Source organism: Eleutherodactylus coqui, chromosome 2 (genome assembly GCF_035609145.1).
Source record: "Eleutherodactylus coqui strain aEleCoq1 chromosome 2, aEleCoq1.hap1, whole genome shotgun sequence".
Lineage (NCBI taxonomy): Eukaryota > Metazoa > Chordata > Amphibia > Anura > Eleutherodactylidae > Eleutherodactylus > Eleutherodactylus coqui.
This window is the reverse complement of record NC_089838.1, coordinates 313,835,099-313,863,059: the sequence shown is the minus strand read 5'-3', so window position 1 is coordinate 313,863,059 and position 27,961 is coordinate 313,835,099. Positions and strand designations below refer to the sequence as shown.

Below are 27,961 nucleotides of genomic sequence, written 5' to 3'. Positions count from 1 at the left end.
ACAACTAACAGAATGGTATTTAACAAGGAGAAATGCAAAGTTCTACATCTGGGCAAGAAAAATGAAGAAAGCCCATACTGAATGGGAGGAATTGGGCTGAGCAGCAGCACATGTGAAAAAGACTTGGTTATAATAGATCTCTGAATACGAGTCAATATTATGCAGCAGCAAAAACAGGTAACAATCCTGTGATGTATTAAGAGAAACAGATCACATGTGGTAATTATCCCCCCTGTACTCTTCGTTTGTCAAATGGAATACTCTGTCCAGCTCTGGGCATTCCAGTTTAAAAAAAATAAAAACCACAACATTGACAAACTGGAGCAAGTTCAAAGCGTTACCTATGAGGAACAGTTAAAGGATCTGAAAGTGTTTAGCTTGCAAAAAAGGCTGAGAGGAAAATAGCTGCCTACAAATATCTGAAGGGCTGCCACATTGCAGAGGGATCAGCCCTATTCTCATCTGTACAAGGAAAGACTAGAAGCAATGGGATGAAACTGAAAGGGAGGAGACAAATTAGATATTAGACAGTCAGGGTGATGAATAAGTGGAACAGGTTGTCACGGGAGGTGGCGAGTTCTCTTTCAATGGAAAGCTTGAGACTGGACGGACATCTGTCTGGAATGATTTAGTGATCCTGCAGGGCCCTTTCAACTCTTAACATTTTATGAAAAGCATGGGGTGGGGGTGGGGAGTAAACACTTTTCACAGGGCACCCTACTCCTTATGAAGTAAATGAGTACAACCAATCACTTGAACTAGTTTAAACTTTTTATTTGAATCATGTTTCGGCTCACTCCAGAACGCCTGAATGAAACGAGACATACCAAAAACCCTTTGACACATCCCACGGTCTTAAAATAAAATCTTCACTTATAAAACAGGAACGAAACACAATATGCAACATGAAGTTGAAAACACTAACGCATTAAAATACATAAAGCTTGTTAAGTCACTTCACAGAATTAGGGGTAGGGGCAGCTTATAGGGAGGGGGAGAGAGTCTATCTGTACTGGTAATTCATGCTCTGATCAGTATTTCTGCCATAGTTTGGGGCGGCACCTCCTTGGGCTTGCTGCTGATAGGTGCCAGGAGCGGTGTAGTTTTGCCCAGCACCTTGATTGTAGGCAGGCTGTGCATATCCTAAATTTAAAAGAAAACACATTGTTAGAAAACCAGTTATAAGGGTTACTTCCTCAACTAGGCTAGTTTGGGCCATAATAAAGATACCCTCCCATTGTCCTCATTGCACAATTTTCCTGTCCATGTAGCTGTATGAGACCTTGGTTTTGTGTGTTTTTTTCTAATGGCATTATAGACTTCAGGCACACAAAAAAAAAAACAAAAAAAAACCATTTTGCAAGCTGTAATTCGCAGTTCACTGTGCTGCAGAAATAATTTGTCTCCTCTATTTTAGGAGCAGGTACAACTACAGGGATGCCAAGTTGACAACCTCTTCACCGATTCACACGGGTGTATTCGCATTGCGGGATCCAGAGCGAATACTGCCAATAGGACAATTCTAAGCAAAACGCTTTCCCATGCCCACGAGCAGAAATGAACTGCAATTTTCCACTCATGAAAGGAAGAAGTGGTAGGGGGATCTGCACCCTGCAATCATGTCAAAGGGAGGTGCACTAAGGGTGATAGACGCCCCCCCACCAATCTATAACCACTTTGTTAAGGAATCTTAGCAGTCCGCTACTGTAGCGATTGCTTAGTTACATGTATGACTTCTACCCGTTGCACCCATTGAAGATTTTTCAACAATCCTTACCTTGGTATGAGGTATTGTTGGCACCATAGCTTGCTCCTGTATTGTAACCGCCAGCACTTTGAGCTGTGTATGAATTACCACCACCTCTACCACCTGTGCCATCTCCACTGCTATAACCTGCAAAGAAAAATTCAGACACGCTTATTTACAGAACATCCTGCTGACGACCTAGTGCCAGCATGCTGATACACAGAAGATTTATTGTACTCCAAAGCAAGAAGCAGCTAGAGTGTGCAGTGACACGGACTCCCATATTCACACCACACACCCTTTTGGAGTTTCTGCAATCTTGTAGGAGTGGGATGGGTAGCCAGCTGTCTAGAACTTATGCAGTTTTTTTTTTTTTCAGATTGCCAAGTGCTCAATGAAAGGCATGTACAAAAAAGAAGCAGTGTTGCTTCTATTCTATTAGTTGCAGCGATCATGACAATAGGCATGAGTAATTTTAATTACTCCCCCCCCCCCTGTAATGATGTGAAAAACCAGATACTGGCATCTTAGACAGCCACTCTACAAGTCTTACCTGAGGCTGCTCCACTGCTGTAAGAGTTTGTGTAAGAATAAGAGCCACCAGCTGCTCCCTGAGATGCTTGGTTGTAGCCTCCCTTTTGCTTCTGTGGCTGTCCATAGCTTCCATACTGGCCCTGGTTGTAGCTCTGCTGAGACTGTGCTTGGTGTGCCTGATAGCCTTGGTTATACGACTGCTTGGTCTGGGCACCTGAATGCTGCTGTACTGCCTGCTGCTGTGGTTGTTGCTGCTGCTGTTGCTGCGGTGGTGGTGGTTGCTGCTGCTGTTGCTGCTGCTGCTGCTGAACTGGTGGTTTCTTGTTCACAAAGGGTTTGGAGGGAGCTGGTGCAGAGTAACTTTCCCCTTGGTAATATGAGCTGTAGCCACCAGAGCCAGCACCACCACCCCCAGCATTACCAGAGCCACCTCCGTTGCTGTAGAACTGGCCTGCAGAGAGTAAGTTTGTTGAATTGTTAACATTTCTGCAACTAGAAAGTAAAACTTAGTTTCTGTAACCAACCTGTATATTACAAAGTTCACAACTCCCTTTGATTGAACTAGTACATGCACAGGAGTAAAGGGAGGGGGCGAAGAGTACACAGTAAACAAAGTAGTCCCAAATTTAAATAGGCACCGATGCAGCTGAAGGTGGAAATCTTGTGACTAGTACTCAAATCAGAGGCTACACCTTAAAGAGACTCCAGTCTTGGACAAAGATGGTCAAACCACTTCTAACCGATTCACACAACATTAGCAAGAAATCATTAATCTAAGAAAACATACTACTTTGATTGACCAGTGCTGCTCATGTGAGCGTGTAATGTCAGACTAATGATGCATACTAAGGCCTTAGTCACACGGGCTACAAAATCGCGCTACAAAAATGCATGTATGTGAAGTCCATGGTTTCCAATGGATTCATTCACATGAGATGTTCTGTAGCTGGAAAGAACCCATTGGAAACCATAGGCTACACATACATGCGTTTTTGTAGCGCTACAAAGTAGCGCAATTTTGTAGCTAATGCTTAGTGTGAATTAGAGTAGCAGTACAGCCAGCTGTTTGTCCAGGGGCGGAGGAGAGCTTAAAGGGTAGGATGAGCTAGTTTGAAATGGAGTTTTATGTAATGAAGCTGGACTGGTCTGTCCTCACCTTGTCACCCCTCCAATACACAGGATAGCTTTTATGATTCTGGGGGTCTGACCACTAGGACCCCACTGATCCTATAATTTGTGTATGAATGAAACATCAGTTCAGCATATGCACCACCACTACATTAATTTAAAATGGGACCACCAGAGAGTAAGCAGTTGAACTTTGTGTTCTCAGGAAGAGTGAGGGCTCCGACGACGAGACCCCCATTAATCCAAAACTATCCCCTTTATCCTGTTCATACAGGATAGCTTTCAATCATGCCACATCCCCATTTAAATTATAAATCCAAAGTGTCACTTCACAAGTTATTTGTAGACTTTTACCTCCTGCACTTGAAACAAACTTGGGAGTGTTGTGTAGTTAACTGCATTCAGTCTAGGAAAGTCCAGACAAAAACTACCAGATGAGACCACCAGAGTTATTTTTGGCAGCTCCACACCTTACTGAGCCCTCCTCACAACAGTCACATTTGCATTCATGTACTTTGAACCTGTGTGTCTGCAGGTGATCCACAGAGGGGGGAGGGGGGGGGGGGGTCTCTGTTAAATATGGTGTACAGTTCCCGCTGCGAGGGAAAAGGAGGAATACTCACACTAGAGAGTGCAGGACATCTCATCCACAAGGCCTGTACTGTAAAGGCTTTTCCACAACATTTGCGCTGCATGAGACCATACCCAACATATCCAATAGTGGGGTTTTCTTTGCCTAGAGTACCATTTTAACAGCCCAGACTTGAGGCTGATACATTCATTAAATTACCAGTCATGATAGTTTGCTCTAGGCAATTTTTTTTTAAGGCTAAATACATGTCAAGACAGCTTTCTACAGAACACGTCACGTCTCTAAAGAACAAAGTTATGGTGCCGTCAGGGAATGTAACAGTCACAAATCCAACTCTTTACAATGTACGCTCTCATACAAGTCTATGGAAGAGCACACACGGCACTGAAGAGTCAAATTTGCAATGCTGATGTGATCTTCAGAGGGGGCAGCTCTGGAGCGTATATATAGAATCCCCCTCTGAAGATCGCTACACTGCAAATCTGACTTCTTGCCGTGTGTGCACTCTTCCATGGGAGAGTACATGCACTGTACTGTGAAAAAAGTTGAATTTGCAAGGGAGGAGGCATATAAAAGATACACCCAACTCAGTCGCATCCCATAACACTATAAAACTTTAGTTTGTCACTGTGGGGATGTGACAAGTTCTTTTTAAAATATAATCCCGCCCCAACTTAACTGACAAAAATAAGCCTCATTTACATGGCCTGATAGCTGTCTGAATGATTAGGGCTACTGTGTTTTATGCCATTACACGCTGCCGGTGCTGCACTGCAAAATGCAGGAGGATCAAGCTGGATATCCAGTTGCCAGCTGTAACCAGTTTAGCTGCTCCTGCATTTGAGCACAGTAACAGCATGTAATACCAGCCTCACACAGAAGCGATAGTTCTGCAGGTCAACAACTACTGGCTTTCACAGACCAATAGTCACTTTTTTTGGTTCTGTTAAGAACAAAGATTCCGACTAGTGAGTGGATTGTCAGTGTGCAGTGTCTGCAGCTACTAGTACACAGGATGACCATCACCCAAATCCACTGGTTCCAGCAATGGATTCAGTTAATCGCCACATGTAAAGTACCTTAAAGGGGGGGGGGAGGGGATGTTAAACTATTTGATCACTTTTTGGGAGATGGGTGACAAATTCAGACACTGCATATTTTTGTCTAATGACATTCACTATAAAAGGATAATGGTATAAAGAATTTTAATAAATTTAACCTTCTTGAGATCAGTGGGGGGTCTCAACACAGAGACCCCCACTGAATCAGACTTATCACCTACCTATGGAAAAGTGATAAGTATCTTGGTCCAATTCCATTATTATACTCACCTTTATATAGTGCATAGATATTATGCAGCACTTGATATTGGGTTCTGTCCCCACAATCTAGATTCAAATATATGTATATTTTTGGAGTGTGGGAAGAAACTAGAGTACCCATAGGAAACTGAAAACATACAGACTCCATCCCTTTAATAGGCAGAAATCCATAGCAGGCCTGAGAGCTTTCAAAAGACCCCAATCTTCCAGGGTAACTAAACAGCAGCCTGTGATCTTGCAATGAGTGAGCCACTTCAGGATACAGAAGCCAACCTGTCAGGCCTTTTAAATGGCACAGTCACAACTGACAGCAGTGTCTCAAGAATTAATAGTAGGTACTAGAGTTGCATTTCCTACCATTGCGGGCAGTTCAAAAAAACAAAAATCCACCATATAGCGGATGTTGAAGGTGTTGTACACCCATTGAGAAAAACCAGTAGATCCTTGCAATCTTCAAAAGTTGCTCCTGGTCAAAGTATGGCATTCAAAAAGCAATCTGTCAATAGTTAATGTTAAGTAGAGGACTTCTGGGCCCGTACGTAAAGCATCCTTCCCCCTAGATTCAGTCTAACCCCTCACTCTAGACAACAGCATGTGATGTTCTTGTACTTACAGTAGTAGTTTTACTCTATGAAAGGCAATTTATGAATGGCTGTGTCATTCCTTTATATAACCCAACCTATATTAGGTTTGTTAGCAGAATGCCTGATTGTCCCTCAGTGTATCCAGTGCCCTATAATAAACTGCTTAAAAAAATAAAATTGGGAACGCGTAGGTCACTCACAAATGTGCTCAGCAAAACGCTGCAATTTTACTTTAGCTTTTGGGCGCAGTAGTTTTAGCGCACACCATCTTTGTGATGAAGTGCACTAAAAGTGTGGAAAAATAGAAAGCAATCAAAATTAAGTGAGCGCATGTCTGCGAGGCTCAATTGAAAACAATGGGAGCATTATAACACGGCGTTTAATGTGCCACAGTAAAAAGCACATATGTGAGAGCCATTGAGCATTGCAGTACAAGTCCCTTACACTTCATGTATCTATCACTGTCCAGTTAGGAAGCAGGTGCGATTGTAAAGCAATTTCACCTGCTTTGATAAATGAAATGGACAACAGGCACACTGGAGAGACAGCAAGACACTCCCAAAAAGGGACCATTTCTCTCCAATTCAGCGGTTCTCCTCTAGTTCTGGATTTCGCCGTCATCCTTGTCACTACTGGTAGTAACTGCAGCCTCATCATGTTGTACAGGTAGTCCTGCTCCTCCAGGATGGCACAGCCACGTGCCCTTGCTAGGTGGTTTGCTATATCTCCCCCAGTTCAAGAGCGTGGCGCAGATACCAGGACATGGCCGTAGAAGGGCATCAGAAGGAGCCCTCTCAAAGCCCTACACAATGACCTCAGATGGTTACTGGTTTCAATGTTTGTGACCAAACTGTCAAAAACAGACTCCACGAGGGCCCAACACCATGTGAGCTCTATTAGCATTCTAGAAAATAATTGGCAGGTCCACCATTAGTATCCTGCGCTCTTCAGATGAAGGCAGGTTCACACTGAGCACAGGTGACAGTCTGGAGATGCTGTGGTTCCATGAAAGTCTGTTGTGCAATTTTTAAGAGAGTCTCCCTTTATTTCTCTGAGCAGTGTAAGATAACCACCTCTGCAAGTCCATTTCTTACTTTCCAACTGGCCCATCTTGTAATACCCTGAATGATTCTTTGTAACGTTCACATCGGACATGTTTGCAACTCTCCGCCTACCACCTCAAAAACCCATTCTTCAAACCTCTATAAAAACCTGACAATACCAAAAGGACTGATCTATGGCAACACTACAAAAGTGCTTCACTAATGAAGTCAGACTAACATTTTATTTCACAGTATCACAGAAGAGTGTTAATGCATAACCCAAACTGAGATATCACAGCACTCCGTTGCAATGACAAGTGTCAAATTTCCACAGTAGTTTATACAAGATTTATTAAAACATGAATACGCAAAATTAAAAATTGCAAAATCCGGACAATAAAAACCACTAAGAAAGGGAAAAAAGGAGAAAAAAAAAAAAAGAAAAAGAAAAAAATTTCCCTACGCGTTTCCAGTAATTATGGGGCAACATCCGATCATGAAGGTACAGAGAAATGACTGGCCAAGTGACACGTCAACCGCTGACTTGAATAAAGCAAGTTCCACTTGTGAAAAAAGGTCTCAAGGCTCAAAACTGCACAATTGATTTTTCTACCATGTTGCAGGCTACGATATCAGCCCGTAATGAACAGTTCCCAAAAATACATGTGGAGAAAAAAAAAATAGCTTTCATCTTGTGGAGCTCAAGACAGTCAGGAGTAAAGAGCTGGTTTGTGGGTTTTGAAAGGGTGGGTGCAATACGCTATAGATGGTCTAAGCAGATGCAAAATCATGATAACCGTAGCAGTCTGTGAAAAAGTCACCTACGAAAAGGGGGAGACAGCAGAGAGAAATAAAATTAGAATCCTCTGTAGATCGGCCATTGTGCCAGAGATAATTTATGTGCTAAAATTCTTTTAGATTTCTCTGCTCCTGTCTCCCCACAAAAAAAGGAAAATTCTTATGTGGGGACTCCTCCGGGTGGTGACAGGGCATGGAGGGGAGGAAGTTTTATTTCTATACTTCACTAGAGCGTGAGGAGATATTTTTCTCACACTTGTTAAACCAAAGCAGAGAAATGTAAAAAAAAGCCTGACAGAATTAACGCACATTATTACTGAATAAAACTTCAGTAAAGTATACCCCGCACCTACAAACCAGAGAAGCAGTCATTACAAGGGCTGCACCAGTCCTCAACAGGATGCAGTGCACTTTCACCAAGAACAAGCAAGATCACCGGCTGCAATAACCCAGCAAGACTTGCATTTTCTGGTGAAAGAATAAAAGCTATATACCAATTTAGCTAGAGGTATGACTGCTTCAATGATGGGAAGGTAGAGGGCAGACTTAAACGTCAACCAACACATAAGCTGCTCCTTATAGGATTCTGTAGCATTTGTAAGACATGGATACAGTGACAAAAGCTACACGTCATGGTTTATGTGGTTTTCTATTTGCACCGGGAAGCCATAATAGATTCCCCAAGTGCAGACACCGTAAAGAATACAACCACATGAACCATCACATTAAAGAGGTTCTGTCAAAGTATGTCCAACAGTTCATGGCAGCTTATTTTAGCCAGTTTCTCTTCAAACCAGTTTACATTTGCATATTTGGTTGCACTAAATTCCACCCTTAATATGCAAAGGGAAACAGAAGTTTAAATAAATGTAAGCAACAAACATTTGCTGTAATAAAGTGCAGTAACATGTCTACTTTCTGGATAAAACATTAGCTTTGGTTTTAAAGGACATGACAGAAGTGGCCTTTCCAGAAGGATTCCTATGCTCTTGAATTAAAAGATCTATACAGCCTGCCTTAAGTGAAAAGAAAAAAAAAAAAAAGAAACTAGGAATACAGAACTTCGGTAGTCCAAGAAATACAAAGTTTGATGATGCATCCATCCATGTTGCAGCCAAGTTCATAAAATTAGTAATTGGTCTGTGCACCTTAACAAAATTGTTGGCAGGTTGAAGGCCCGCTACAGCCACCAAATATTCTTCAAATCAGCAAAAATGCAGAGGAAAACAAAAAAGTCCAAAGCCAAAACATGTAAATGGGTTTTCTTTTACTGAATGCAGAAGATCTTTTTTTTTTTTTTCTGAAGATCCCCAACAGACCTACTCCTTTAAAAATAAGGCAAATGCAAAGAAGTATTTTGTACCAAGAAATAAGTGAAGTTCCTGATGCATCTGAGCCACCACATCGGGCAGCAATGCTTTGCTGGCTATATAGGTTTTGCATTTAAGATACATGGCTGTTAAGAGCACAAACACTTACTGTATCCAGCCGTTGCAGAAGTTTGATAGTTGTAGTTTCCTCCATAGCCACCATAACCACCTAGTTGACAAGAAAATTTGTTTTAAAGAGGGGAGCGAGAAGTTTGAGTGAAACCTGCAACGAGCCATTAGAGCTTGTATCGAAGAAGTGTTGTTTCTGGAGTTCAGCCAAAACCCTTACTTCCATAGATAGCACTACCTGAATTCATGTAACCGTGATTGCCTCCGAACCCACGTCCCCTTCCTCTGCCACGATTCATTCCTCCTCTGCCACGACCTCGCATGCCTTGGGGTGGGGGAACTTCACTGTACATCATACCAAAGCCCTGGTTATGCTGTTGATAATAGTGTGCGTTTAGTAAAGAATGTTTCCTGAGAACACCATCTACAAAGCTTCAGTTAAGAGCGCATCTTACTTTTCCTCCTCTGGGGCCACCCCTGGGCATCATTTGGGGTCGCTTCTTTTTGGGAACTTCTGTGTATGTATTATAATCAGGGAAAAGTTTTTCTAAAGCAGCCAAAGCAGCGTAGGCCTTTGCAACCTTCTTGTTGGAGCCAGAGCCTTGGAATTTCACATTATCTACTTCAACCTTTAAAAATAAGAGCAAAAAGTAGTATAACAATGTTGCACAGTACAAATATTGGCCTTGCATCTAGTTGAACACAGGCCATTGTTGTGTATGTGGGAGATGTTGTCCCGTAGAAGGCAGGCTTTTAGTGGAGAATACGTCCATAAAACATCAGCGCACTATTGTTTTCTGTCAGTCATATGAAGTTTCAGAAGAATACACAAGTCTGAGGGCCCTACTACAGCTTTGTAAACTAAGACAGATATGGCATGAAGCTGAAGTCTGATAAGAGTTGAGAGGCCACCACAAAGCTATACTTCAGAAGCCCCTTATAAAAAGCCACAATACTTTTCAGTAGTTACCTCCATAACAAATCTCTTGTCATGGCTACCACCGGTCTCAGATATAAGCTCATATTTTAGTCCACGCCTCTTTTCATTAAGCTCCATAACTGGATTCTTTCCATGTTTTGTGAGAATAGGTCCTTGCTGTTTTGCACCCTACAAGTATAAAAAAAAAACCCCATTCAGTACCCAAAAGATATTTAAAACCTTGCTATTTTGAACAAACCACCCAAGACACTTACTTCTGCCTGCTCTCCAGAAGAGTTATCCCCCTGTGCAGAGTCATTTTGAGCTTGGGTCTGGATTACTGGCTTCTGCTCAGTCTCTTCAGAGCCTTCCTCCTTCTCTTCAATTCCAGTAGGAAGTCCCATGTCTTGCAAAACCTTAACAGGCAAAAAAGAGAGAGACCATATATACACGCACCATGTCAATTCTGCCCATCTAGAGAAAGATAGTTAGGAGAAAAACACAGTGCACATACTTTAACAGCAACATGAAGCTTTGCAGTCTTCTTGGAAGGTCCGGATGCCTCAAAGGTCTTGTCATCCACTTCCACAGACATTGTGAAGACGGGAGCATGGACAGGTCCTGTCTGGGAGATCAGCTTGTACTGGAGGCCTGGCTTCAGCTGGTTCAGTCGCATCAAAGCATTCATTGCTTGTGGAGGTTCACTCTTCTCATCTGTACAGAAGCATATGCGTATCTCAGCTTAAAGCAAAGCAACAACTAGGGTACCCCACATCTATGCATTTTCATATTTGTCAGACTACAGACAAGTCCAGGTCTACTCTAAAAAACACTCTGCAGGCTCAGAGTAGTCAAGATGTTTACACTAGGTTTTGGGTTTAACAGCAGTAGTGCTGACTGAAAAACAGATCAATACAATGAAAATAACAGCCATGAGTTTAAAGGGGTGTTCCCTCCATATAAACCACTTCTATCTCTAGAATACGCCATAAACCATGATCAACAGTCTAACAGATAAGTCTCCTAAATCTCCTTAAAAAAAATCCCTGCACAACAGAAGATCTCCCCATGCTAAAGCTCAAATTTAATGAAGCATGCATCCAACAACCCTTAATACTAGGCCATGGCCACAAGGTGGCAGGACACAGCATACTCAAAGTGTCACAATTTTGGCACCTGCACCAGAATTCTGTAGCCAAAAAGCTCAATTTTGGTGCAAGCCAGATAATACCCATGCCTTTAGGTTACCTGCCAACAGTGAGTGAGGTCAGGACTATATATTACACTTAAAATTGCTTTTAAAAATCTGAGACTTAAGGCAGGAGTGTTTTAAAAGCACTAGTAGCACCCTGCCTAACACCCCTCAAATACCTTTCTTCTGAATCTTCTTTTTCTTCTTACTTGGCGATTTGTCCTCTCCATCCTCTTCCATGGGACGTTTCAGAGCTGGTATAACATAGGTGGTGCTAGGAGGAATCTGGACTGTAAAGCAAAGAAAAAAAATCATAAATATCAAAATCTAGCAGATTAAAAGTGCTTGCTAAAGTGCCAGTTTAAGGCTGGAAACACATGCAGTTTGGCTTGGACTCAAACTTCATGTGCAATGGCAGTCTAAAGAAATCAAACAATATACATACCTGTATAATCAATAGCAGGCTCTGGCTTAGACTTTTTGGGCAACTTTGAGGGCAAAGAATCCATTCCCAAAACTTTGTGTAGTTGGCCAAATGCTGCAAGTCTGAGAGCATGCTGCAGAGAAAGATAAGATGCAGATTGAAGGAGTTGTCCAGTTTTAAATAAACTATCCTCATGAAAGGCCATCAAGTGTAGATTGGCTCTGCCAGAACCCCCACTGATCAGCAGATAACCGTTCCCACAGCAATGGCTCCAACTTGATATCACAAAGTACTGTATTCACTTCCATGAATAGCAAGGAGGATAGGCCATGAGTAGTTCAACCAGACAACCCCCTTTAAAAGTGACAAAATGTGATTCCAACTTTTTAATTTGTTTAAAGCCTCACTTGCACAAGGGGCTTTCAGTAGGATAACCCTTAGCCATTAAAGAAAAGGAATATCATGCAAAATTAATGAGCCTGATACCTGAGCACTGTGGGTTATATCTTCCCGCTGCTGTCTTTCTAGGTGTCCAAGAGCATCTGTAGCAGCTTTTTCACAGGGATCATGTAAGCCGGGGCCATCTGTAGACAAGCAATTCTACAGTTATGATCTGTTTTATAATTAAGACAACCCATAAAACAGTTCTGTAACTATACAGGCAACTTTGCAGATACACTGCTACCTTAAGAGGGAATGATCAGTTACAAACTATGACCTATACGTAAGCTAGGTCAAGAATAGCAGATCAGTTATTTGTAGGGTTGATGTACTGAGCAGATTTGTGCAGGAAGCTCCGTTTCCACTGCAGTGCCCTAGGATTGATTTGGCAGGTCAAGTTCCCCCATTTATGTGGGAACTTGACCTGCAATGTCAAGCTAGGCCACTGTAGGGAAACAGAGCTGCCTGCTTACAACAGAAATCCATTCAGTGCACTGGCCTGGTCAATAGCTTACTGTTCGGAAATCTGTGTCGATTGACCCATGTCAAACTACTGATAACCAATCCTGAGGATAGGCCATCAGTTTACAACTAAACAGCCTCTTCAAATTATGGGGAATCCACTAACCTGGCATTAAAATTCCAGAGCTAAGGCATTCAAGGACTCTTCTGAAAGCTTCACCTGCTGCCATTGGTCGGTTGGCTGTTCCAATAGCCTTTTCACAGAGCAACTCAAGAGGCTGAAAGCATAGAAATAATTTGAAGCCATTAAAAAAAAATAATAATAATAATTAATAAACTCAGGTTACATGCACATTTCAACCATCAGACAAAGGTGACACCTGACAGAAGGGAATGTCACAGATGTGAAAGTCAACACCCTCTAGTCAGCACATATTTTTGTGTGCGAATGGTATTCTGCAATGTAGTATTTTGGAGTACAAACTAATCTATGAGACATTTATAGCAAACAGTGTGCAGAGACCATACTGGTCCTTTGAATGGGCTTCTCAGCTTTTTGGCGGATTTTTATTTCCCTTTTTCAAAAGCCATAACTTTATTTTTTCCGCCGACGCAGCTGTTTGAGGGCTTGTCTTTTGTATGGCGAACTAGTTTTTATTGGTGACATTTTTTGCCTACATAAGACCTATTGTAAAACTTTTTTTATGATAGCAGGGAGAGAAAACTAAACAGTTCTGCCATAGATTTGTGTTTTATTTTTACAGCATTAATCACACAGCATAAACAATACATTTGTTCTGCGGGTCGGTATGATTAGAACGATACCACATTTTTTTTAGGTTTTGACACAAGACTTTTTTGGAAGTTATTTTTCTAAATCGCTGCATTCAAAGTCCTATAATTTTATTTTTTCATGGACTGAGCACTGTGAGGGCTTATTTTATTGCGAGACTAGCTGTAATTTTTATTGGTACCATTTTGGGATACATATGGCTTTTTTGATCCCCATTGTGTTTTTTGGGAGGCAAAATGCTAAAAATTAACATTTTGTCTACGTTTTTTTTTCTTCTTTTTTTACACTTTTTGTTGTGCAGGATAAACACATCTTTAATTTATTGTATGCATTGTTACGGATGCGATAACAAATATATGGGATTTTAATAAAATTTTATGCCAATATGAGAAAGCATAAAAGTTTGTTTTTATTTTTTTTAAAATTTTATGTCCCTGTAGGAGACATTCACCATAGCACCTATGACAAGGCATTGCAGGACTGTTGTCCTGCAATGCCTTATCGATTGTATTAGCAATCATAAGCACTGGCAATGCAGGACGCCGGTATCTGGTGTCCTGTTGCCATGGAATGACGTAACAGAGGGAGCCCGTCACATGCCGCGATCTACCGGCTCCCACCGCCAGATAGCACGGGATCTCTTCTGATCCCACGCTATCCTCAAGGCGTAACTGTACGTCCTGTGGCGCTAAGTACCTTCCTGAAAGGACTTAGTTACTCCTTGTGACGGGAAGGAGTTAAAGTGGCTGAATTTTCAGAGGATGACAGTCAGCTGAAACTCCTTTCTAATTTTAAAGCAGACAAATTGATGAAAAGAACCATTTCAGCTAAAGACTTAGTCTAATGTATATAGGCACCTTTAGTCAAAAATTGTAGGACAGCCAGCTAAGTGAAGGAGACAGACTCCACAGCAGCAAGGTGGTAGAAAATTTTAATACAGACTTTGAATATTGCTTAAACTGCAAGTGCCCATCTTATTCCAACATCTAGAAGATACCTACCCATCCTCTTAAAGGTTCCCAGGTTGGAACACGGGTGCACAAGTCTCTCAGTACACGGATAATAATTACACAGGATTTAAGCCCATTTGCCCTAGCCTGGGACAAGGAAAATTCCAGTTAGTATTTAAAGTTACATTAACACAAGCCAGAAAAAAGAAAAAAAAAATATTTAAGACATATAGTGCTACTTTGTCAAGGGTAAATGTGAGCTATGTTCAAGGATAAGCCTTATGTATGTTACATTAGCAATTACAGTGTAGCTATGGCAGAATTACTCTTAGAACAAAGCAGCAACTAATATCTAAGCAAAATGTATCCCTGTAAGGGGTGTATTTTTCCTGTGCTCTGCAGTAGCTGCCTGTGAGGTGACAGGAGCTATACCAGCACAGCTACTGCTCTGGTGTTTGCTAAAAGTATCTAAAACATGTGAGTTGATTTAAATTAAAATAAAATAAAAAAAAATTACAATATGGCAATTACTACTTTTAAGACAGAAATAATAAAATGCAAACCTGGAACCACTTGGCGTGTCGGAGTGACGCCAATGCAGCAAGGCATTTCTGCCTGTCCAGAACGTCCGGAGGATCGCTGATTGATAGCGTTTCTATTCATGGATAAGAAGACAAGGCACGGTTTGACCAAGGGGTTGTCTGTCAGGTGGACAGGGGATGAGGCAGCTTCCAGAGGGCAGTGGGGCTTCTCTGTACTACTGCTCACATAATACCCTAACAATCTACACTAACAAGAAGAGGTCGGACATCCCCAGTCTACAAACACAAACAAAAAGGCCTGTGGCATCTGCAGTTACTCTTAAGTCTATAAAACTAACATGCCTAATGCAATAAAGCAGCAGTCTGCATATGATAGCAAAGGCTAGAGCTCAAATGATGAATAGCAGTTTTGATCACTAAAACCTTTAGAACATTAAATTTGAGTTTATCACAGGACACATTGCAGTTTATTTCATTACAGAAAAAGCCTTAAGCAATGCCAGAATGCTGCTTTAAAGCGACAAGAGTGATAGACCAAGAAAATAAGAGAAGATAATATAGTTCAATTGATGGCTGACTACAGGAACTACAACTAAACCTTCCACCCAGCTCGACTGCCCTGGCCACAGCCCATGACAGAGAGAGTCCTGTTGGTCAAAGGTCCAGCGTCCCTAAAAATCGACAAACTAGAAGTCTTGATATGTGATCAGATATCAGAACCATATAGCATATATTATCAGAAGCACAACATGTTGGAACTTGTCTGTGCTGCAGCAAGACCATGTCGCAAGTCCAGGGTTTTAGATAAGGCTAGCCCATTTACTGGGAAAGTCTTCATAGGTGATAAGATTTCTATTTTTGCTTACGCCAGTCTAACTTTATCCAAAACGCAGTCACTTTGCTGGAATTAAACAAGCCGAGTAGTCCCTTTATAAGAAAGACAGCTTCCGATATTCTTGCTGCAACACATACAGCCCTTTTTTTAAATTTATTTTTAAAAGAAAGACATGCAAAAACTAGAAGTACATCCTTAACTACAACTGAATACAGCATCAACCGGGCCTACAGAACAAACATTAACGCAGGCCCCATTCACACTGTAAGTAAGACTGTAATATCCACACAGGGCACTACTAAGTTACAATACATTTGACAGCAAGGCCCAGGAAAGGGTAGTATTACAGTTTATAGACTGATCAGCCAATGCTGTTATACGTTCTAGATCAGACATTAAAGTTCAGCAAAACTGATTATATGGAAGGGTATAACAGTGGTACTGGAAAGACAGGAAGGGGCGGGGTTTAATAGAGGGGTGGGGAGTATTTTGGTTAGAGCCATTTTGCTACCTTCCATACCTCCGGCATTCAACTTCTCCACCTCCTCACGGACCAGAGTGGACGTCAAGCGGATGTTAAGGGTCAGTTGCGGCTCCTTGGTGTTCTTAATAACGATTGAAGCTTCTCTGATATTGGGTACCACATCATACTTCTCCTCAGAAACAGACTACAAATCAACAGATCACAAGTCAGTTCACTGATCTGCAGTAGCGATACAGGTCTTAGGTTTTCAATGGAAAAAAAAATCTGGCTTACAGCAAACTGTACAACAAGGTTGTCAGAAACTTTCTTCAGGAGAGAGATGGTGGGCTTGTCCTTACATAGAAGAACTAGTTCCAGGTCCAGGTCCCCCTTTAAGAGAAGTCCTTTGGCAACAAGTCCAACCCTCATGACGCCTCGAAGAGTCCTTGTGGAGTTTTCACTGGCTTTAGATTCGTTACTAGGATGGGGAATAATTACGTATATTAGTTGTCATAATGCATCTACAACGCATCTTGCACCTTCAGTTTCCATTTGCCTTAGTGGGGATATTTACCCTTCCTTTCCCTCTTCAGTGTTTTCATCAGGGACTACAGTTTCTGTTTGGACTGCATCTCCAGTCTGAACCTTTTCTTGCTGGTCAATCCAATCAGACACAGCTTTCAGTGCCCTCTCTGTATGAGACACCATATTCTGGACAGCCTCAAGCTCCTCTTGAGTTGGATACACCACAGAGTGTTTGGCCATAACATGGCGGTCATCATTCAAAAAGATGCGCATGGGACGCTGAAAGTTTGAAGTAAGAAATTAGGCCAGATCTTGACAGTACAGATCCATACTACTTTGAATCAACTGGAACATGACTACTCACCATTGTTGCAACCTTCTTGGATGGGAAGTACACAAGTTAATAGGATCCTCTGCAGATCTGCTCCAACCTGAAAAGACGAAAACAAGTCTCTAAATATAAACCTAGAACAATGTACATAATCCTTCCATGGTTTTAACACCAACTCATGTCTTAGACCGCCTGCACACGGGCAGAAATCCCGCGGGATTTCCGCCGCTCAAAGCCTGCATAGGAGTGCATTACAATACGCACTCCTATGCAGACGGCCGCGGTTTGGCCGCACGAAATGCCGCGCGGCAAACAAACCACGGCATGTTTTATTTCTGTGCGGGGCTCGCAGAGCCTCGCACAGAAACGTCACTCACTCGGCCGCCGGCTCCGATCTGCGCATGCGCCGGCTGCCGGCACATAAAAGAGCCGGGGCCGCCGGGCACGGGCGAGTACGTGCTTGTCTCTGCAGGCGCTCAGGTCGGGTCCCGCGGCGAGAATTCTCACCGCCGGATCCGACCCGCTCGTCTGCAGGCGGCCTTACTCTGCCCAAGAAAGTTTTTTCTGTAACAGATTACAGCAGACACACTGTGGCAGTCAACTCAAATATTTAACTACACTAATGAAGCAGCAACTAGATTCATTCAAGCCAAATGACTGAATGCAATAGGGATACATTACACCAACACTAGTTACTCCTAGAGAGGAAGGCTCAATGCTCCACAGTGCAACATGATTAATCATACCAAAGCAATACTCTGGCAGTCCCAACTGGTCATTATTATTCCTGGGGTGATAACCTATATTCATGATATTCACGTTACTCCTACAGCCAATCACTGGCCTCAGTGACCTGTGCAGTATATGCCAATGCACATCTCCAAAAACGGACTGATGTGGACCACTGCAGATTAGAGCTTAAGTGGAGATTGATTTATCAGGTAGGTTGTGGTTTATTTTATAGAATTTTCTTCAGCTCAATTTTGGTAAACGCCCACCCTTTACCCAAACTGACAGCATGATCTGTTACAAAGCTGCAGTGACCTGTGTCAATGTGAATGTAAACTGAGAATACCACTCTGCAATGTAAGGAGATTACCAGAACTAGATGCATTTATGTGAACAATGAAAGTTAGGAACATAATCTCCCAACTGGGGAGCCAGGCAGCAGAAAAGATGGAGCAAGAGAAAAAAATCCTTAATGCATGTTCACATGCTACATTCGACATTGGATTTTTCCATGCATATTCTGCTACTAACACATTTTGATGCAGATTCACCCCTCTGTATGCTGCGGGTCCGCATGCGGATTTAGTCTGTCAACTGGCAAAATTTCTGATGTGAATTTGGCACAAGATATTTGCAGTGAAAACCACGGTGGGCGTCCGCACCGTGGATCCGCAGCAAATAGCACCCACAGCATACTATGGGGGGGGGGGGGGGGGGGGGGGGGGGGGGGGGGGGGGAAACAAAAACAATTCTTCCTGCACACTTGCAGAAACAAACTGCGGTTTCCACAAGTGGAGGAAAAATTGCAGCATGCGCCATTTTTGTGCAGATTCCACACTAACTGCTTCCATTGAAGTCAGTGGAAGCCGTATGATCCGCAAGCACATTGCCACCCATACACACTAAAGTAGATGATCGATCATTTCAGCCGACTGATAATCTTTGTCTGGAATGAAATTGGTCAAGTTTGAAATTTTTGCCCAAAGTTTTTCGTGTGCTTGGTCATATTACAGTTCTTTCATCCATCACCTGGTGTTATTGAACACACATGGACAATTAGAATAGCTGACAGCCCATACGGATTAAGGCCGCCTGCAGACGAGCGGAAATCCCGCCGCGGGATTTCCGCCGCTGAAAGTCTGCATAGGAGTGCATTACAATACGCACTCCTATGCAGACGGCCGCGGTTTGGCCGCGCGAAATCTCGCGCGGCAAACAAACCGCGGCATGTTCTAATTTTGTGCGGAGCACGCACTCACCTGGCCGCCTGCTCCGGTCTGCGCATGCGCCGGCTGCGCGGCACATCAAAGAGCCGGGGCCGCCAGGCGCGGGTGAGTACGCGCTCGCCCCTGCAGGCTCTGGGGTCGGATCGCGCGGCGAGATTTCTCGCTGCCGGATCCAACCCGCTCGTCTGCAGGCGGCCTTAGAAGTGTATGGCTGCATGTGCAAAACTATGGGTCACTAGATTCCTTGTGCAACCATCAGCCTACTTCTATCTAATGTGTACAGCATCCTAAAGAAATGCCGCAGAAGATTTTGACCAAATGCAAGTTTAGCCCAATAATTCCAGCTGAGAAAATCTGATAACTCATTTCTTTAGTTTCTCTGCAGTCTATTAAGATAGATATATGTGTGGTTTACTGCCATTATCAGTAACAATAAATTAGGCGATACATTCTCTGCACCAAGTCAGAAAATGACATTCCATTTTTCTAATAGACTCAATGTCCAATTGTAGATTTTTAATCCTACTGTATGTACATGACTGTGCGAAAGGGCATTTTGCCCTTCAGCTATTATGAATGGTGGATCCTGTGTTATCCATAGGCATAACTTAAAGGTGTTGGGCTCCAATGCAAAGTCTGTAACAGGGCCCCCAATGATAGTGCTTTATTCATAGTACTGAGCTCCCTATATGGAGAAGAGGCCTTATGGGCCCCCTAAGCCATCCCCTATAGTTGTGCCCCAGGTGTCATCTTGGGTCATTCCATGTCAACTGGCCTACTTTGGGAGAGGGTTCCTGCTCAACCACTTCTAATTTTACTGAAATCTTTACAGAATGCTCACACACCACCTGTATGAAGTTCTGCAAAGTTTCAGCTTGGTTTATACCTTGGTTGAGGCACTAGACACCTTTTGCATAAAAGGCACTCTCTTCAAAAATTGAAGATGGTTAAGCAGGGACCATTAGGCCACTTGACATGGAATGACCCTCTTTCATTATAATCCTACCTGTAATAGTGATGAGATGACTGCTGAGAAGTCTTCTACAGTACAGGAAGTGTAAGACTAATGGTCAGCATGTGTGATTAGATTTTTTTTATAGTATGGATTACAGCATAGAAAAAGTCTTACATTATGTTTAGTATAAAAAACATTTAGACAATAGGTCATTTTCTGATGTTCCCTTTAAATGCAGGCTGCTATTAAAGAGCAAAGGAAATAAGCTTTGGGTGAGGAGACAGGCGGAACTGCTATCGCACGATGGACATCATGTATGGAAATGAGGAACAGAACAGTCTCATTAGAAGCCTGTATTTTACTTATAAGTTACTTGATAGTGTCTGTGGCCTTGTATAGTATTCATCCTACCATTACCAATCAAGTAACTGATAACCACCTAGACTAATATTTATTCCTGATCCATGGAAGCCTCTGGGGTTATGGTTTAACGTATGATGCATTAATATGCACATTACTTCAGGAACCAAATTACACAAACTTAAAGGGGTTTCCTGGGGAAATAAGTCATCAATAGCTGACCGGATGGGGTCTGTCACTCGGGTCCCTGACTAATCAGCTGAGCGGGAGCATTCTGTCAGCGCGGCAAATACAGAGGTTGAAGCCTCTGCGCCGAACTAGCATGTAGTGGCCTGCGCTTGTAACTGCAGGCACAGCTCCTATTGATTTCAATGAAAGCCGTGTCTGAGTTACAAGTGCCGGTCACTACAAGGTTGGAGCAGAGGCTTCCGCTCTGACCTCTTTATTTGCAGCGCTGACAGCATGCTCTCGCTCAGCTGATTGGCTTGAGTCTGCCGCTCAGGACCCTGACCAGTCATCAATAGTATTTTCCTGGGAAACCCCTTTAAAGGAAAACTGCCACCACGTTTTTGCAGTCCTCAGAGCACCATAAGGTGGTGTCCATCACACTGATGTGTCTGTGCAGTAGTTTTAGACAAAACGTGCATTTTATTTGTAGCAGTCTGACACAGAAGTAGTCCTGCATCTTCATGTGCTGCAGGCTGGCCACACCCACCCCACCCTCCAGCCAACGATTTGCAGCTCCCTGCAGATGGGCAGACAGTCAATTCTGGAGGACAGGGTGGGTGTAGCTAGCCTGCAGCTAGGGCTGGTGATTTTGCCCAAAATTAAAATCTTAATGTTCTTTATTTACTAAAGCTTAAAGCTAGTTCCCAAAAAAAAAACAAAAGTTTCTTTTCTCCACATGCACAGCAATTCCTTAAACCTATACCGATGAGTACATAATAAACAGAACCAGTCAGCATCTTCAGGGCCACAAATCCTCCAGCCTGCAATTATGTAGTTAGCCGTAGCTTTCTAAAAGACACCCCTGTGATATGCAGCCATTCCAGCATTTAGAAAAGGCAGTTGCACCTCAGCAGAAGTCCAGGACTGTACTCAACTGGCATCAGGTGGGCACTCCTGCACAGCTGCTTACACCCCAACCTGGTGGAGAAGAGTCCTTGACTTACTACCGTTTAAGACTCCCTTTTTTAGAAAACGCCAAAATGGCTGTTTGTCATAGGGGCATCTTTAGAAAGCTTAAGCAGTTACATAACAGCAGGCTGGCGGCTTTGTGGCCTGGAAGAGACCAACTGGTTCCCTTTAAGGAAATGCTGCACAGGCACGCGGATCAGAGTCTATTTTGACCTGCCGATTTCTCGTTTGAATGAGCGAACAATGTCAGCACTCGCACGGCCAAACAAGAAGTCGTTCAGATGTGCTGTACAAGTGACTGAGATTGACTAAATCTGCATTTAAACAGAGCAATAAGTGAACGAGCCAACGGTATTTATGCCTGCATAGAAGCAAGAAAAAAAATCTTACTGTTAACCGTTCGTTAGCCGTGTTTACACTGAACAGTTATCGCTTATTTAAACAACTGTGCCATGTAAAAGAATAAGGGTTCAAATAAACAGAAGTGAAAGATGGGGTAATACCTCCCTAGTGATCACAGCTACCCATGAATAGCCCATCTCAGCCTCCGTCCTGTAGTGCCCCCTCCATTAGGACCCTTTTACACAGGATGACCCAGTAATAATCACTGCCATGCTTTCACACAGGAGTGATCATCGCTCACTGAATGGAGGACAGCGGGTTGGGGATTGCTTCAGGCCGCCTGCCTTCATTTATAGATCAACTACCTGTTTACAAAGGCCAATGTAGTTTTAGGTCTGCAAAAACAGAAATGAATCATTTACAAATCCATCGTTATGGAAAGCGCTCACTGCGTTCTCCCCGGCCGGATTATCGCTGCCGGGAACATAGTGAAAATTTGCCCGTGGACAGGAGCCCTTACAAAGTTACTGCATAGAAAAGCTGAGGCTTAGCCCCACTGAAGGGCACCAGGGATAATCCCCCATGCAGAGCCACTGCAGGTATATGTGACCGCCTCAGATGTCTGCTGTACAAATATGTTGGATTTCACGTCAAGCAAAGCCTTCTGTATATACAAGCAAATACATTTGTTGGCTCGCTCACACGAAAATCGTTCAGCCGCTGTATAAGTGACCGAGACGGACTGAACGATTGCTGCTTACTTCTCAAAATACAGTTTTCTGGTGCAAGTGCCGCCAGAAAATAGTCTTGCATGCTTTGCGCCAGATTTGTGATGTATTTAAGACATTCTTCCCAATGAGTCTGAAAAAGGGACAGCCTAAAATGCACCCAAAATTGTACCAAACTTTTTGTGCAATGTCATACACTACACCAACTAATAGGTGGTATAAACAAACTGCACCAAAATTTTGGCATAATCTAGAGGCCCATTTAGACACGATCATAACTAAAAAGCCATCTTTTGAACAATAGTTGTGTCTAAATGTGCCCGTCTTTCACTGTTTGGCTGAATGAAGAGGTTTTCAGTTTTGCTTGAAAAGGGTGCTTCAGCAGAGGAGAACTTATTTGCACACAAATGAAGCTAAGTACTAATAGCAATTAGTGCCCATTAGTACTTTATGCAAAATGATGGTAATTTAGCCTTCAATACCAAGTCTGGCCAGTACAGTAAAAATGGAGCCATTTGCTTCCTGCAGAAATCAGATCAATGCACAAATGCACCAGCTCCACAAATAGCCAGTTAACAGGTATCCTGGTGACGAACACCCCCCACCACATTGCTACTGATGACCCATCTGAAGGATAGGCCTTTCAGTAGTTTACAACCACCAGGGGGACACCTGAGCACTGCTGTCACTTAAAATCAGCAGTGCCTTATCCTTAGCTAGGTCATCAATAACAGCGCTGGGAAACCCCCCTTAAACAGACTACAAACAGCAGATCTAGTTCAGATGTGTTGCTGTATTAGATGGGGACAGCACATCACTTACTCCTGGCACCAACAGGGTCACCATCAAACAAATGCCCTTTGTTGAGCGTCTACCACAGCACTCCATACATATCCTACAGATTAAAGAGTGTGAGGACACTTCGATTTCTCCAGTTTTTACTGATCTTTACAAATACTTGTAAATGAAAGCATAGAACAAAGAAGTAAAGAGGAATAAAAATAATGGCTTAACTTGGAGTCAAAAGTCTAGATTTGGTGACACAAAGTCACCCCTCTAATAACAGCTTCACATTCTTTCTACAATTGCATTCACATATTGTTCAAAGTTTCTTCCCAACATTGTTGCAGAAGTTCCCACAATTGTGCCGCACTTGTAGGTTTGCTTTGCTTTCTACCTTTCTGTGTAGTTCATAACAAACAAGCTCACTGCGGTTTAAAGTCTGGAGACTCTGCAGGCCGTTCCATCCTTTAGAGTCCACCAGCTTCTTGTCTTCTAGGTTAGGTCATACTTAAGTAGGTTTCGGATCGTTGTCTTGCTGTGATATGATCCCTTGACCAACTAGGCGTACACCAGAGGGTATTCCATGTAGTCCACTAGAGGTGCTGCTTGGCTCAGGCAATTCATTGTTTAGTTTTGCAATCTTAACAGTGGCTTGCTTTTTTCTGGATCCTCTACCTCTCAAACCTTAAAGTCTTCTCTTCACTGTTGAAATGGAAACTTGTTTATTTTTTGCCAATCAGGAGGCTGGAATCGGCACACGTGCCGGGGCGGAGCTACGCGATGACTCGTAGAAGGGAGCGGAGCCAGAACACCGCTGCTGCCGGACAGACACGAAGGCAGAAGACCCTTCTGCGCAAGCGCGTCTAATCGCTGAAGTTAGATGGAGACGGGGACGCCAGCGCAGGGAAGGTAAGTGAATAACTTCTGTATGGCTCATATTTACTGCACGATGTATATTACAAAGTGCATTAATATGGCCATACAGAAGTGCTTAACCCCACTTGCTGCCGCGAGACAACCCCTTTAAGTCATTAACACGACAGTGGATCTGTATAAGCTGGGGACTTGGTAGGAAAAAGTGACAGAAGAGTAGTTGACCGGATCAAAACTATTGATGCCTTATCCTTTAGATCAGGGTTCCCCAACTCCAGTCCTCAGGGACCACCATCAGGTCATGTTTTCAGGATATCCTATAGTATGAACACCTGTGGCAATGTCTGAGGCACCGACAATAATTACATCACCTGTGCGACACTGAGATGATACTGAAAACATGACCTGTTGGGGGTCCCTGAGGACTGGAGTTGGGGAACACTGCTATAGATAGCCAATAAATAGTAGATCTGTAGGGATCAGCCGTTTGCGTTCACTTTACTGAGAACTTTGCCTGTAATACTAAGCCTGGCCACTGCAGTGGGAACAGAGCTGTCTGTACAACTCATCAGCCTGGCAAACTGCTGACCAGGTGGTGCTGGAGATTTACATTTATCGGTGTTAAAGGGGTTATCCAGTTGTAAACTATTGATAAGCATTAAATAGTTTACAACCCCTTTAGAACAAATGTAAAGTTCTGCACATGGGCAGCCGCAACGGAAAAGCATGCGGCCAAGCCGCTCCAAAACCTGCAGCTAAGTGCCGCTGATTTTGAAGCAGCACTTTCCTGGTGGAATTCTCAGTTTTTCGCTGCAGCAAAACGGTGAGATTTCCCTCGGGAATATGTCCGGGGTGACCCCGGCCTCAGACAGGCAAACTTCACTGCTGCATCGCAAGCTCCTCGCTCACTCAGCCGGGGAACACAGACATGGAAAAGGACTTCGGGATTATAGTGTAAACTGAACTGGAGCAACCAGTGTCAGGCAGCTGCTGCCAAGGCAAATAGGATCATGAGGTGCAACAAAAGAGGTTTATAGGGGACATGACAAGAACACACGGTAGTTCTTCCTCTATACAAGTCACTGGTCAGACCACACATGGAATACTGGGAGAGAGACCCAGATGACTTCGGCCCCCTGTCCACGGCCGTTGCGGAATATTGCCAGCGATATTCTGACAGATAGGCTCACCGCAGAGAATCGCAGCATGCCGCGATTTAGATCCCACAAGCAGAGAAGCGCTCTGATTCTCCGCCTGCGGACGCCACGGCTGCGCTTTCCATAGCAGCGCATGCACTGCGTTACCCGCGGCCAATTATGGCTGTGGGTAACACAATGAACAATCGCCCGTGGACAGGAGGCCTAAGTAAAAGTCCTGCAGCGTCCTCGGCCGGATTCTGCTGCAGGCCCCTGTGGATATGAGGCCTAAAAGAGTATGAGAGGGGCCTGGATGCCTTTACTACAGGTTATTTCACTGGCTACCACAGGGGGGGGGGGGGGGGGGGTAAGGGCGCCTTTAGATGGAAAGATCAGTAAAAAAAAAAAAAAAAAAAAAAAAAACTAAAAATTGTAAGGGAACGATATATTAAGTGGAAACGCGGCCCCCGGCGAACAATCAGTCCTTCACGAATTTTCTTATACAGCAAACGTGAACTCCTCCTTGTGTGATGCACCAACGGAGTACCTGCTGTATGAAGCCGCCCCTCGGGTGTCTGATGTCACTGGCTCAGCCCGTACACCGTCTGGTCTAGAGGTGCCCTCGGGCCGCTCTCACAAGAGCGGTCTTATAGTTCGTTGGGGCCTCTCAGATGAGCGTTTAAGCGCGGCGCTTCTGACGCTGCCTGTTTTATTTCAGTGGGTTTCAGCAGCCTTCAGGCCTCCTGCCCACGGACGGGTTCGATCTGCAGCGGAATCAGACCTGATGGCAGCCGGAGACGCACTCACCTGTCCGGCCACCACAAAATTGACATTTTGGAATCGCCGCGATCGAACGGCTTCTGTTGACTGCAATGGAAGCCGCTCGTATGATTCTCCATGAGTGGAGGAGAAAATAAAAGGAACAGTGGATTTCCTGTCAGACATGGAAGAATCTTAACACCACACTACGGACGGGACACTGCGCAGAATGCAGGGCGGGCGTCTGGCCACGAATCCCGCAACAAAAAGCCGTCCGTGCGCCTTCAAGGACCTCACCCCCATGTGGCGAGTGATAAACATTGCCAAACGCACTTGAAAACAGTTTTAGGCGCCCGTGTGGGACCGGCCTTGGGGCGGATTCACAGCGCGTCGGAGCTCCGCGCGCAACCAGCATCCGCGCGCACAACCAACATCCGCGCGCAGACCCGTTTTTCACCCCATTGATTTGGATTCCACTTTTGTTAAGGGAAAGATTTCAATTAGCGTCCCTTCCGTTATTTTTCTCCCCCCCCAAAAACAAAAAAGCCACAAATAAACGTGTCCCTAGGCGGTATCCCATTACCGCGAGCCAATAGAAAGCTGCCTGAACACCCCGGGGGCTCATCCACACGGTGTAATAATCACCATTCTGTGTGCGCTGTAGGCATATTAACCCCTTCCCACTAGCGGGTTATGGCGTATAATATGTGCGGCCCGTTCTATTGTACCGCGTATTACCTGCTCAGAGCCCCATTGTTCTCTACGGGGTTCTTATTAAACGCTGCACTCGTTTAATACGCAACAACGCTAAGCGAGAGCAGCATATGATCAGCTAGTCCCACTTCACACGGCGGGGCACGGTCGCTCCCCCATGTAGCGCTGTTTACCGTGACGGTTTGAACGCTCTCGTTGATTACAATACGGCCCCGCAGACCAGCGGTCCAACACCGCAATTATCGAGCGTTGTATACCGCCACCCCCTCACAATGACGGGTGCGGTAAGCACTGGTGAACACATGCGGCCGTGTGAAGGAGCACAAAGGGTTATTTCCCCCCCAAAAGACATTGGCTTCTACCCCATCGGGGGCTTTGCTTCTTCTGGATCAACATTAGGGGCCAATAGGCAGACTCGGATGCCATGTGCATTTCCCCAGCATTACATTACATACACGCTACACGCCATCACATGTCCCCTTAATATGCGCCACGGGCTGAAGAGTTACCTCACAATAAGGCTTTATCTGCCCGATTGTATGTGAGCCGCAATATGTAAGGGAAGGGAAAACAATGGATGCGCTGCCCTGACCGTGCCCGGATGGCACAACACCCTCACATGTAACACGCATGTAGGCTACATAGCAGCAGAGGTCACATGGTGTGCGCCTGGGACAATAGCCCCTGCATCCTGGAGGCGGAAACCCCGTGCTGCTGCATCCCCACTGCATACAAGCCACAGACAATAGGGAACACCACATTACACGTTACTAAGGAGAAAACAAGAAAAACCGTTCTAAAACCGCGACTGAAGACAATACCGGCTGCACAAAACAAAATGGCGCCGGAACCTCAAAGAGAAAATGGCGGCAGTATTTTCTAAGCATCGTGGATATTCGCTGAAGACCCCTAAAAGCCGCACTGCGCTAGAATATGCCAATATTTACCTCAGGAATTAGCGAAATACCGAAAGAAAAGACCGAAAACCGACGTTAAATGAGTCCACACTTACCCGGTGATGTGCGGCCTGAGTGCGCAGCTAGACGGTCGGTGAAAAGGAGGAGCTGGAGCGTGATAGGCTAATCCCACTCACGTGACTGCAACAACTGGCGCGAAACGATGGAAGCGCCCGGCAAGGTGGGATAGAACGAGAGC

General features: G+C 44.0%; 1 protein-coding gene across 1 annotated transcript; it reads right to left on the bottom strand.

Moving 5' to 3' along the window:
- Nucleotides 1-758: 758 nt before the first annotated feature.
- On the bottom strand, nt 759-27,961 carry ILF3 (interleukin enhancer binding factor 3). Its single transcript, XM_066593592.1, is given in 21 exon segments — nt 759-1,143; nt 1,778-1,894; nt 2,301-2,396; nt 2,398-2,732; nt 9,228-9,287; nt 9,426-9,561; nt 9,643-9,816; nt 10,158-10,295; nt 10,382-10,522; nt 10,621-10,820; nt 11,478-11,588; nt 11,744-11,855; nt 12,209-12,306; nt 12,792-12,903; nt 14,420-14,515; nt 14,932-15,023; nt 16,266-16,413; nt 16,503-16,686; nt 16,783-17,012; nt 17,098-17,164; nt 27,819-27,961. Coding segments are annotated over 20 exon segments (2,706 nt in total). The 5' UTR covers nt 17,101-17,164; nt 27,819-27,961; the 3' UTR covers nt 759-1,020.